Source organism: Arctopsyche grandis, chromosome 1, assembly GCF_051622035.1.
Source record: "Arctopsyche grandis isolate Sample6627 chromosome 1, ASM5162203v2, whole genome shotgun sequence".
Taxonomy (NCBI): Eukaryota; Metazoa; Arthropoda; class Insecta; order Trichoptera; family Hydropsychidae; genus Arctopsyche; species Arctopsyche grandis.
This window is the reverse complement of record NC_135355.1, coordinates 17,907,212-17,921,181: the sequence shown is the minus strand read 5'-3', so window position 1 is coordinate 17,921,181 and position 13,970 is coordinate 17,907,212. Positions and strand designations below refer to the sequence as shown.

General features: G+C 28.4%; 1 protein-coding gene across 2 annotated transcripts in view; it reads right to left on the bottom strand.

The window, feature by feature from the left end:
* Positions 1 to 6,561: 6,561 nt before the first annotated feature.
* pnut (septin 7-like protein pnut) overlaps positions 6,562 to 13,970 on the bottom strand; it is a 57,127-nt gene continuing 49,718 nt past the window's right edge. For both annotated transcript variants that reach the window (XM_077431075.1, XM_077431067.1), the window contains exons 3-10: positions 13,137 to 13,296; positions 12,316 to 12,526; positions 11,852 to 12,104; positions 11,484 to 11,706; positions 10,281 to 10,446; positions 7,427 to 7,520; positions 7,149 to 7,354; positions 6,562 to 7,058 (exon numbers count right to left, since the gene is read on the bottom strand). In XM_077431075.1, coding sequence (XP_077287201.1) covers positions 7,007 to 7,058; positions 7,149 to 7,354; positions 7,427 to 7,520; positions 10,281 to 10,446; positions 11,484 to 11,706; positions 11,852 to 12,104; positions 12,316 to 12,526; positions 13,137 to 13,296 — 1,365 coding nt within the window. In that variant the 3' untranslated portion in view covers positions 6,562 to 7,006. The remainder of the gene's footprint in view (positions 7,059 to 7,148; positions 7,355 to 7,426; positions 7,521 to 10,280; positions 10,447 to 11,483; positions 11,707 to 11,851; positions 12,105 to 12,315; positions 12,527 to 13,136; positions 13,297 to 13,970) is intronic.

The following is a 13,970-nucleotide window of genomic DNA, read 5'->3' as shown; positions in this document are numbered from 1 at the left end:
TAATTTAAATTTATTTATTTACTGACAAAAATTGCATTATTATCAATTATTTTAAGCCTTTGTTTTCTGGTATTTGGGTAAGAGACTGACAATCATCTTCATAAAATGAAGCTTCTTAATAGTGAAACAATGTCCATGTTTTATTTGTCTGCTTTTATTTATGATGTGAAAACAAACAATGAATTTCACTTGGAACGTATATGTGCTTTGTAAATGTTTATTAGAACGTTGAATATTTTAGATTTTAAATTCATCTTTATTCATATGTTATAGATTAAAAAAAACTACCTACACGTTTCGTATTTTATGCGAACAACGTGACAGGAGTGCCAAAATTTTAAAAGACCTACTAAATGTCATCGAAAGTTTTGCAGATTATAAATCAATAAAATTATACGCTTTAAACAATAGCTAATAATTAACTTTAGTACATATGTATATCAAATTTTTTCAATCACTTTTAATTAATTACATATGTACATATATGTTGTATATGTATAGTAAATCAAAGTAACGTAGAAACACTGAAAAACATATATAATTTATGGGAAGTAATAAAATAATAATTTTTATTTACTAGATTTCTCTTCGGTAGATAAATTGTAATTCTTTCGATATTACTACACGTAATTCAGTTCTATAGGATGAATAAAGTAATGCTCTTGAATTGTGCTAAAAAGTTATATATTAGATGAAACAAGGGGTAGCATATAGTAAATTCGAGTGAAACAATTTGAAAGACATAAAAAGTAGCATCCCACAAAGTATTTGTGTCTGTGAAACTGTATACTGAACGTGTATACAGTTGCTTAGCTTGATTTCGACATTTGCCACTGTCAGAAATACGCTATACCTATCAATAAAAATAACACCAAAAATAGACGAATTTATATGCGTAGTTGAAATCATCATGTCTATGAGTATAAGTATGTAAATTCATTGTATAATATGTATGTTTATATTTATTCTTTTCACTTCTAGGGTAATGTTTATGTTAAAATGTTCAATGAGGTTGCATATAACTAGTGACTTAAATGTTAAAACTTTGCGATTCAGAGCATAGCTCTTCCACTTGTTTAATTTTAATTAAATTTATCGAAAAATAAAGCGGCGATTTGTCCATTCGAAAATTTTTGTACAGATGTTTTGGACCTAAGACAGGAAAGTACATAAAGTATATAAAAATTATAATCACGCTTAATGGTAACATTTCGAAAAAGTAAAAAAAAAAAGGTAGTATATAACATATTATATCGTCATTAATCGTTTAATATATAGTTTGTGTGACAGAGCTATATTGTGCAGAGCAATATTACAGTTCAAATTTTTTTATTATTAAACATTTTAGAATTACTTGATGTTAATGTGCCTGTTAAATAATATATATTTAAATATAGCGTAACCAAAAATACCTATGTGCAGGGAATGTAGCAACTTTATGAACTAGAACATAACACATCAATGCATGTATTACTATACATATACTGATATCAGTGTCACAACTGAGATAAATTCTGAAAATATTATCAATATAAATAACGGCTATTGTATCAATGAGTGAGAAGATTCAATGTTCTTTTAGCGATGCCTTTTTCTTAAAATAAAATGTAGCATTGAAAACGTATAAGCAATGACTACCAAATATTAATAGAATATGAAAGTAACAAAATTATCACAAACAATTAAAACTACATTAAATGATTCTGGATCCATTATGATTTAAGTCCAGTTTGACTAAAATTACTTATGAACAATATTATTTTATGCAGAGCGTGGTAAGATGCAATCTATAATTTCTTATTGAGAAACGCTAGTAAGACAGTATCTTCATAATCTATTTTGCTCGTACATAGGTTAATAATAATTATTAAATGATCTATTCGGAACAGGCTGTGTCGATATGCATATAAATTATGTGACGCTGTTCTTGGCTTATCAATATTTTTCATCATAAAATTTTTGCAGTACTATGTAGACATGGCTAAAATTAATAATAATATGTTAATGCTTTTTCAAAAACATGTATGGGTATCATCTCAGAGTGAGTTCATCTTGAAAGGGCTAACGTTATTTTACAAGTTTCAGTTTAATTAAATGACTCAAAACTCTAGTTGAATCTGGGTTTTTCTTTTTAAATTCTGTCATTTTAGATGGTTACCAGGGTCAAAATAATCCGATTGTGAACTTTAAAAGTATTTAGTTATTACATTTCATATGAGCTTCCTTAAAAGTAGTAGAAACACATTTGTGTCTAGCCAAAAATAATTATTTTGAAATTACGTATACTGTACTTATTAATTCATTATAAACTATTGAAAGTGATTACTTAGTCGTCATGGTAATTATCATTAAATCAGATATTATATCATTATATTACTTTTGTTAACTAAGGAGATCATTTCAACATGTGAATTTTATATTATTTAAGTGTTAAATTTTATAGTAGCTTTTTTACAATATTCACAAAATAATTCAATGTTATTTAAATAAAATTAAAAAAAGTATATAATTATTTGTGTTATAATATTAATTTTCTATTTGTTAGAATTATCATTGCACATGTGTTGATTTTGATAAAATATCAATATCATGAATATATTTTTTAACAAATAATCGTTAGACAGATATTATATAAACTTAATCGTTGCAGTTACTTACATATGTATTTAAAACTATAATAGTAATATTTTTTCAATAGTGCTGCCAAATTATTCTTAAATTTTAGATATGATCAGTAAGACACACATACACACACATATACATATATAAAAATTTCATTTGTATATTTTAATTCATACTAGAAACCTATTGTTTATCATTTATGTGTAATTCATATAAAATAAAAAGAGTCTGATCTTGATATCAGGTATCAAGCAAATGCATTTTTATTTCAATCACCCACTTAAAAATTTATTTACGTACACAAGTTAACCTCTTATATCTACCAATGAATACATACTTTACATACATATCTGTACATACATACACCCGGGCTTTTTGTGAAAAAAAAAGTGCCAGAAAACACTTTTTTTTAAGTTTTTATCGAAGAAAATTGAATTCAAACATCATTTAATGAAATTTAAGGCAGCTTTTCCTATGCCACCAAGTGCATAAAAAAATTAACAAAATTTGTCATACATTATGTTTTATTTTTATTTTAGGTATATTAAAACTTAAGTTAAATAAACAAATATAAATATAACATACAACTGAAGCTCATGTTAAATAAAATTGTAAAAACATCATATACATACATATTTGAATGAAATTTTATAGTAATTTCCACAGATTTACCCAATATTTCATGTGGCAAATCGTCTCTATTTCTTTTTTTAATGTTAGTATCTGTGGCCGATTGTCTTCCTCTAAGTAGCCACAGATCGACATACTTTAAAGGATTGAAAAGTGTCAAAGGTGGTCCGACGAGTTTGATAAACAAAAGTGCCGAAATTGTTTTGATATTCAACGAAGCTCTTATTGGGTTAGTAATTAGTTCCATTTGCGAAAACTCGCGTTCACATTCACTTGAAGATATGGAAATAGAATTCAGAACATGCATATGTATGTATATCTGATTGACATGTTTCTAATTTCCAACTCTCCAAATGTTAAATAATGATTTTTATCGAGTACTCGAGCCCAAAGTGCAAACTCAACATCTCTACTGTCTAGCAACTCTTTCAATGTGGAATAAAATGTTTTCGGGTCAATAGGGGTGGGGATCATTTTTACTTACCTCTTATACAGTTCATTAAAACTTTTTTGTGACGTGAAACTCCACGAAAATGCAAATCGCGTACGGCAGCTCTAGTACAATTATAATAGGGTACGAAATTATTTTTCTTTCTTCAAGAATTGTATTAATAAAAATAAATTCATTAAAAAAATAAAAAAGTTTTTGAAATAATAATTCGATCTATTAATAACAGATGTTTAATTTTTTTTTTTCAATTTAAATGTATTCATTTGAAACAGCAATTTGACGAAAATACACGAAACGAGTTAATCATTTGTCCTGAGAAACAGTTAGAGGTCGAGTTTTTAAATCCTCTCTTAATCTTTAACATGTGTCAACGAAAGAAAGATTCGATCAGTTGAACGAATATTCAAAGTCGTGGGGTTTTTTTGTATTTTGTAAACAATCTACAGGAAAGAAGCGAACTTCATGAATAGTGTGCCGATCTTCAAATTAAGCTCACCGCGAATTAAAAATCTAATGTCATTAGTAATGAACTTTGAGATGATCTTATTATTTAAAAAGCCTATCTTTCAAATAAAAGGTAAAATTAATCCACTCATTGTATTGAATTTCATAAAACAACATTTACAAGAATTATATCCGAACATTTGGGCTGCTATGCGAATTTTATTGACATTGCCTATAACTGTAGCAAGTGGTGAACGTAGTTTTTCGAAACTTAAATTAATTAAAACCTATCCCTGGTCTACGGTGTCACAAAATAGACTTTCCAGTTTGGAAACTCAATTTATTGAAAATGATCGCTGAAAATCTTGATTTTTTCTGGGTCTGACCAAATCAAAAAACTGGCGGGACGTCCCTTAACGCTGCCTTTAACTTGGCACAGAGCCGAGAGGAGTGTATTTCAATGACTGACATAACGTAACAAAATTTGTTGAATAGCACATAATTGGTCTTTAGCTAAAAAATAGCCCAAATGACTACATATTTTGTAGTTATATGTTTATAATGTTATATTATGTTTCCATGGTGTCTATCTAGGAATTGATCTCATCTATTGAATGCATATGCATGTGTATGCGGTTTGCTTGTTGTTAATCAAAGCCTTTCCGTGTAATGTAGCACAAAAAAAAAATAGAATGGATTAATGTAAGGTCAAGGAAATAACTTATCAATTTAAAATATTTTACTTTAATAAAAGATTGTTTATATTACATCAGTTTTTAATAAGCGATAATTTTATTTTTTCAAATCATCAATAAAAAATTAATACAAATACATGTACATAAATCTGAAAAAGAAATTAAATACACATATAAATATAAATATGAAAAAATAAATTTCAAGTGACCAAATAGCCAAAAATTTTTTAATATTGAAAATAATGTTATTCACATACAATAGTTATTTGTGTATGTGGGTGTGCTAGAATTTTTTGAAATGCAAAATTCATGTAAGGTACATAATTAAAAAATATGGCACTTGGCTGAAATAACATCAGCAAATATTGTTTAATTTATTGGAATGATAAATAAAAAGGCCACTTGAAGGGAAAGTTGATCAATTTAAGGAATGATATTATTGATTACAATGACATACCTACATACATGAGCAACATAAATTTTTATGTATTCAAAATGTATTGAGGAAAAAGTATTTTAAGCAAAACAATGTGAGGATCGTTGTCTTTTCTAATTGTCAGTCATAATGTTGAAAAAAAAACAGTGACCCTAATCATAAATATATTACTGTGCCTAATTTATGTTTACAGAATGCCTTGGACACTGTCATTAATGCATGTATGTAGATAGATTCAAATAAAAAGAACTAGAATGATAGCAATTTGTAAAAATGAAATCAACTATAGAATAAATAAAAAGAATCGTCTCGGTGAGAAATTATTACATGAGACATTATATGTACTAAAAACTATTCAATATCATGATATACACAACAATTTCAATTTCACAATCAACATTTTTTTTTTCTAGCTTATTATGAAAATTTGAAGATATGATCAGTCTACTATTTGCCAATATAGCCTAAAGAAAATTTCATCAAACATCTTGAAGTACAATTGGAGGATTTGTTATATTAATTAAAACTACAATGAAAATTAGGCTCTTATTTTATATAAAAAAAATAGGTATAATAAAATGCACTGATCACATCAAAATTCATAAATGTATAACACATCATCGCATAGATATATATATATATATATATATATATATATATATATATACATATGAATTATATATGAATATTACATGTCTATTTATAATTATTATGAAAATTGTTTTGTCAGAACACCAGTTTCGTGTTTTTCTATACTAAATGTATAGATTTTAGTTAACGTCTTAAACTATTTGATTACTCGTGTTTCGGCGTCAATCTATTGAAACAAATTTTCAAGGATAAAAAAGTTATATAACATTAACAAGTTGATTCAATAAATATTAATTACCAATTGAACTTATGTGACAACACATCATAAAGCACTAGATAAAATCATAAATAAAAATATTTGTGATATTAAAATAGAATATATAATAATAATTATATGATACACGTAAAAATTTTCAATAAATACAAATCTTCAAGTCAACTGAAACCTAATGTTATCTTAAATCTACAAATTAAGTTTCCACATCATGAGGATAATTCACATTTGTTAAATGTATAATAGATAGTGATCGGTTACAAACATGCAATTCGAGTATCAAAGCAAAAGTTTGACACGAAGATCAAGCTTTAGCTCGTTAGTCTTTGGAAAGCAATATCACACCATTTTCAAAACTATTATGAAAAAATCAAAAATGAAAAATATCTTTAAATGTTTGTTTTTACTTTATTTTTTTGATAAGAAATTGAAGCCTTATAAAATAGGGATATTACTAATCGACATACATACATACAATATATATATAATATGTATAATGTATGTATGCATATGAATACTTCATTTTCTGGCAGCTTTCTATGTATGTATATTGTTGACACCAAACTAGTGTTTACCATGTAAAATCACAAATAAATATATCCAAGTTCATATTTATGCTGCATAATTGCAATATCCTATGTATGATTCCAAAAGTGAGCCTCGAAATGATCAAAGAAAACATCTAATGGCACACGTTTTTTACATTATAATTACCATTTGAACTGTGGTGCATCACATCGAACAATGCACATACCAACGAGACAAAATTTGAGCAGATCCGACTATTTGACTGGTCAGATACAAAATACTATTATCATAATGAATATGCACGCATGACAAAAACAATATTCTTCAGTTTACTTTTAAAAAAGTCCTTTCTTCTTTTTGTCTTTCTTTTCTTTCCCATCAACAGTCCTGAATTATATAAAAATTAAAATTGTATTACCAACAAAAGAAGCATTATATTTATGAGTTTTTTTAAAAAAGGAATAATGGATAACATACTCTTTACTATTAGCTTCGAGAGAACGACGTCGCAAATCATCAAGGGATACACCAGATTGCTGTTCCCATGCAGCTCGCTCTGCATCGAGAGCACGTCTTCGTTCATCCAATTCACGTGCCTGTTGTTCTAATGTCCGTCTCGTGGCAGAATGTCGTCGAGTTAATTCAGCTTCTGAATCTCTAAGTTTTTGTTTTTTCTCGCGAACCTTCATATTTCAAGTTCATTGTTAATACACACTATTAATATTTTACAGATCGTCATATAATAATTCAAGTACCTTCATTTCGAACACTTGCTCCATCTCACTTTCCATTTTCTTCATCTTATTATCGTGTTCACGCTTTTCTTCTTCCATTTGCGCCAGAGGATTCCTATTTTAATTAAAGAAAAATAATAATTAAGAAAAAAATACAAAATATGACAAAAACATGCATACATGCATACAATTTAAAATATAACAATGCAAGATATATATATATATATATATATATATATATATATATATATATATATATATATATATATATATATATATATATATGTGTAAAAATGCAAATATTACAAAATAAAAGTAGGTACATAATGTGGACAAATTTATAAAAGTATTTATTTTACAGGTATTTTCTGACACCCAATTTCATAAATCTTTTTTATGCAGTATAAAAGTAAACTCATTAAATTTTATGATGAACTACAAATTGCACACAGTATGTATTATATATTGTTTTGGTTTCCTTAATGTATAAGTTTGCTTTTATATTTTTCAAAATATTGATGTAGATTCAGGAAATTGTAGATGTCAAAAACATACCCATCCAATAAACTAAACTATTATACATCTACATATGTAGGTATAAATGTACGAATGTACATACAGTCCCATGCCAGATTATTGTGGACAACCGTTTTGCATCTTTTGCTCGCAATAGGAACCTTCATAAATACCTCACTGCAGACCTTTTGGGTTCATTTTGTTTTTTGTATGCTCTTCCTTATTATATTTATATACTTTGTACATTCAAAAAGATTTTGTGTAACAGTATTCATTGAAAGAAAGTTAAACAATATTGAAATATTGGAGAACAGTTTGCTTTCGAAATTCGATTAGTGAAGACATGCGTTTTTTTAGAATTTTTATTTTTTTATTTTTTCAACACCGTCATTTTTTTTTTTTGCTGCTGTTATACAATATTTTTCAAGTAAGTTAACGTTTAATATTTAAAGAATTTTTTTTTTAATTTAAATTCCCTGCCAAAGATGTTGTTTTTTTTTTTATTTTAGATGGGTGAAAAGGTTAAAAAATAATCTCCCGTGTTCCAATTTAACCACCCTAAAGCAAAATATCCCTTCAGTATAGCAAAGAGACCAATATTAAAAATATTATCACAACTTGAATTGAGAGTATGCCTTAAAGAGTATTTTTTTGCCTTATAAATATTAATTTATCAATTGTTCTTCTGTATATTTATTTCGTAAATAAACTATGTAACAACAAAAATACCCATTTGTATTATATTCGTAAACGTACTTATGATAATATACTAATAAGTATAGAATAGGTGAAATTTGCGTGCTGTCTGCAATAATCTGGCGTAGGACTGTACATATATAATATATTTTTTTCTATCCTAACATGCTGTAAATACATACGATTGGGTAAAAATGTTTTTTATATTATATTAACAGCCATAATATCGCAATTTATTTATTGGCAAAATGTGCTAATTACACGTGTTAGCTGTGAATTTATGAATTTAACTTTTATTTAGTTATGAAAATGATGAGTGGACATAATAGAAATCTAAAATGGTGATAAATCATGCGAGAAATAAATAAAAGACGGATTGTTAATAATTCAGAATTTTGTTACTAATGTACATAGTTACACAAGTGTAAAATCCATTTAAAAATACATATGTACATATGTATTAATATTACATACGTATATGGTTAGAAATTTGCAAAGGTTTATTGTGATAGTAAACAAAATTTTCTTTATTTGTAAAAAAAATTAAAAACGTTTATCGAATATCAATTTTCGTAAAAGAAAAAATGCCTTATTTTTGTTGATGTTGGCATACAAAAATGATGGCTCAAATGTAATTTGTATTACTAAGTTAAACGACTTTTACAAATTTAGAAGATATGTATTCTTTGGAATTTTAGACGACTTACCAGACTGTCATGAAACTGTTCATGACTCCTTGAGGGCATAAACTGAACATCAAACTAAAATTACTACATGAGGATCATTATTTCTATTTAACTCTATGATCTAAATATATAGACCGATATTTATAAGCAGAAGTAAAAAGATACTGATGAGCCTCAGAAGCTTGTGTAATTGAAGAGTACATCATTTTTGCATGCCCGACGAACATTATATCATTCGGGCGATTGCAATATTTTGTAATTCAAAAGAAAAAGGACACGAGAAACATGTAATCATATAAACATACAACTGACTGTAAGAATTACTGATGTGCATTAATGTATGTATATATGCTCGCGGACACTACATACATACTATAATATATATTATATAATATAAATAAGCATGATATATCAAATCTAATGCATATATGGTAAATGACTTGAGCATAAAAATATTTTATAAAGCGTAACATGAAATTACGACATTTTCAAACTAAAATACAGTATACAATTCACAATATACATACATACGTTTAAAAAAATACAAGGCAATACAATGTTTTTTTTATGTATTTTAATACAAATAAATAAATTACTTATTTTAGCTATAATTACATATGTATATTGGAGTTTTCACTGTATTATGTGAAATGTAAATAAATCTTGTCTATCCAAAATGCAATACATTTATAGAAACGTTCATTCATAGATTTGAATCTAATTAAATTATAATAAAAGCTGTCAATCAGCTTTTTAAATAATAACATTTTAAAATAGTGTGCTACTACATGTTTATTTATAATAAATATGAATTATGTTAAATAAACGAATACGACTTATTTGTATTCTTGCATAACACTTATTGATTAATAGCTTCTTTTAGTTCCTAATATTATTATGAAAAATAAATTAACGCATTCTTAGAAATAAATGCGACTAAAAAAAAATCTACAATGCAAAACAGAAAGGACACTGACTTGTTTGATATTCTCTGAGGTTTTCCATCTGTACCGAGACCAGCCAATTTTCGACAGCGATAATTTTCATAATGCACACTGCTAGTTACATCTTTTAAATCTTGTAAATGTGTCCTGATAACCATATTTCGAAGAGCAATAAAATCACAGTGTTCCAAATTTTCAACTGGAACATATTATATAAAAAATAAATTCACAAAGATGATAGCGAACTTTATAAAAAGACAGTGAGGGCGGAATCACACAGCGTGGGATGTGGGACGTGGTTTTTTTTAGAGTTTTAAACATAAAGAAAATCTGTGGCATACATGGTTCCATACCTGGTACAACGAAACATTTGAGCGGTATCGTTGAAATGTGTAGTAGTGTTTATCCTTGCTTGACAGTGATATATACCAAAACGACCCTATGGATCATTTTTGACGCTCTTATGATCAGATTAGCTGAAGTGGGCTTTTCTCCACGTCTTCTTAAACTCTTTGCTTCTTATCTTAGTGATAGGAAGCAATTTGTTAGATATGGTATTTATGAATCTCCTTCATATTTTACGCGATCTGGTGTAACTCAGGGGTCCACCCTAGGCCCTTCACTATTTACTATAGTTATTAATAACTTCCCCAAAGTATTACGCAATGCTTCATGTCTCTTGTTTGCAGACAATGTTAAATTATTCTTTGCTGTTAAGGATGAGAGGCAAGCCTCTATCCTTCAAGCGGATATTAACGCTGTTTTAGAGTTCAGTTCCAGTTTAGGGCTTGAACTGAATACTAGTAAATGTGCCATTATGAGTTATGGACGTGCGAATTCGCTCTATTGTCACGGATATTCCATTGGATCCGTGTTGTTGAAGCGTGTGGAATCTATGGTCGACGTGATCGATAACGGTGTATCGACAAGTTCTTCAAATATGGGATACACCGTTATCGATCACTGTCAAGCGAGGATAAATTTTTTTATTTTATCCTTGTATATATATAAAAATTTAATATTTATCACTGTCAAGAAAGGATAAACACTACTACACATTTCAACGAAACAGCTCAAATGTTTCATCAGGTATGGTACCACGTATGCCACAGTTTTTCTATGTTTTAAACTATATAAAAAAAAACCACGTCCCACATCCCACGCTGTGTTATTCCGCCGTAATTATACGCGTTCACACATCATTAATACAAAAAACGTATGTATGTATGTATGTACCTTCGGCGACTCCCCATGGATATTTCCTTCCCCGGATTTTCTTTCCATCCTGTTCAATAACTGTGTTTGACCCCACAACGGCGAATGGTACACGGGCTCGCAACTTTGTAGAAGCACTTTTATGTTGTGCGACCCCAACATTACCGCCAACATCTTCTTCCTCATCTCCACCGGGTGGAAATTCATAAATTTTAATTTTGTGTTGCGTAATTTCATTCATAATCTAAATAAAAATAAAAATAAATATATGACTAAACTTTACATGTAGCTTAAGCCTATGTAATATATTACATGTGGATTGGAACGTTTTTTTGCAAAATTGCATCTACATTTAAAACAAATTAGTGGAGTTAAAATATTCTACTGACCTGTTTTTTAAACTGAGCACATTCCTCAGGTGTCATTGTATCAGCTTTGGCAATAATAGGTATAATGTTAACCTTGTCGGATAAACGTTGCATAAATTCTACATCCAGAGGTTTGAGCCCGTGTCCACTGGGTGCAATAAAATAAAGACAACAATGTACCCTACTATCAGGCATCACTTTACGTGATACTCGCGATTCAGCATTTAAAAATTCTTCATATTTCGATTCTACAAAATCAATCACAGGAACCCAACTGAAATAAACAATGAAATATGTAACATTTGCATGAATTTTTAATAATCTATTTTGTACAATAAATGTGAGAAAAAACCGATATGAAATGCATTATCATGTCATGTAAAATAAAATTCGAGACTTTTTTTCGTTATATTATATTTGCAAAAAACATGCCACTATTAAAAAAAATGATGATATCAGAATTTTATTTTTGAAATACAAATTACCAATTGCTATTGTCCACTGCATCGCCAAATCCGGGTGTATCAACTACGGTTAGTGTGAGATTTACACCGTTTTCTTTGAGCAATACCTTACTTGTTTCTACTCCAACTGTCTTTTTCACACGTAATGATGGACCAGCGTGTTGTTCAGAATTGTAAATGTCAGATAAGAACATAGAGTTTATAAGTGTAGATTTTCCGAGTCCAGATTCCCCTAAAAAAATTGCATACAAACATAAATATGTATATGTTATGTACATTCAAAGTATATTTTCAGTTATAATAAATTCCAACTGGCTTTTCAGGTCATACATATTCGAATACAATTCAACTAGCAAATCAGAAGCGCAATTCTTAACAATGTCGCCAGTTGTATGTAATATAACAATTGAGTTTTGACAGTTGTGATGTTTACACGAATGCTTTGGAATTCAATAATGCGTTAATATTTGCTAGGTATTACGAATTATGGTAATGAGAATCTTATTACGATAACTCTAAAAATGTGTTCATAACAAAAATGTGACTTTCCATCTTAATTTATTAGTTGAGTGATGTTTCCACGAAAACCTAACCTTTCCATCTAATCTGGTAGTTACCTATAGTTGAGATGTATTTTCAGTTGTAATATATTTGACCAGTTAGCATGTAATTCGCCATATGACTCAACTTACGTGGGTTAAACAGAATATATTCCAATTAGTCAAAATGTATTACAACTGGAAGATACATTTCAACTGTAACATATATGTAAGTATAGCACTCAGTTTTCCCATATATAATGTATATTTAAGTTTATACGTATATATTAAAATGATACTCACCTACAACCATAAGCGTAAAATCGAATCCTTTTTTAACAGCTTTGCGATATACTTGGTTGGGGAGATTGGCAAAGCCAACATAGCCATCTAGTTCTTTTAGTTTCGGTCTATCAATCTTTGGTGGTGGATCAGGTTTCGGCGCTACAGGTGGATGATCGCCCTGAAATTAAATTATCAAATTTATTATATACTAATTCGTACCGCTGAACACGAATATGATACTGAAATTAACATAATATAATGCAAGGCATTCTGTAATATACCAAAAAAAAAAAAAAACATTTCTACACATATACATATGTAAGTCTCTCACAGGGCTATGACATAAATTATTGTAGCTAGAAACGCTACGACAAATAAAATATTGTAGATAGCCTTTCAAAGAATGTTTTGCAGAATAAATCGTATTGCAAATACAATTTTGGCTTCATATTATTTATTTATTTATATAATTTTAGCTAATAAGCTAATTTTAATTAAATACATCCTTAATTTTTTATGCATTCATACTTAATTTTATTATAATTAAATACTTATATTTTAATTAAATACATAGCTCTAAAATTATATATACATATACTAAACTATCCCTCTCGCACCTCGCAAGAATGCATCCACGGTCTTAGAAGACCTGACAAACTCGGGGAGGGCATTGTACATGAGCACACCCCTGTAAAAGACACTACCAGCTGTCGTCTTTATTTCCTTACTCTACCTACAGCTAAATTGTTCTTATTTCTAGTATAATATCTATGGATATCACTATTTTTTAATATATAATCCTTAAAACGATTAACCCTTTTGAATGCTGACCAACGCCGATCGGCGTTTTGC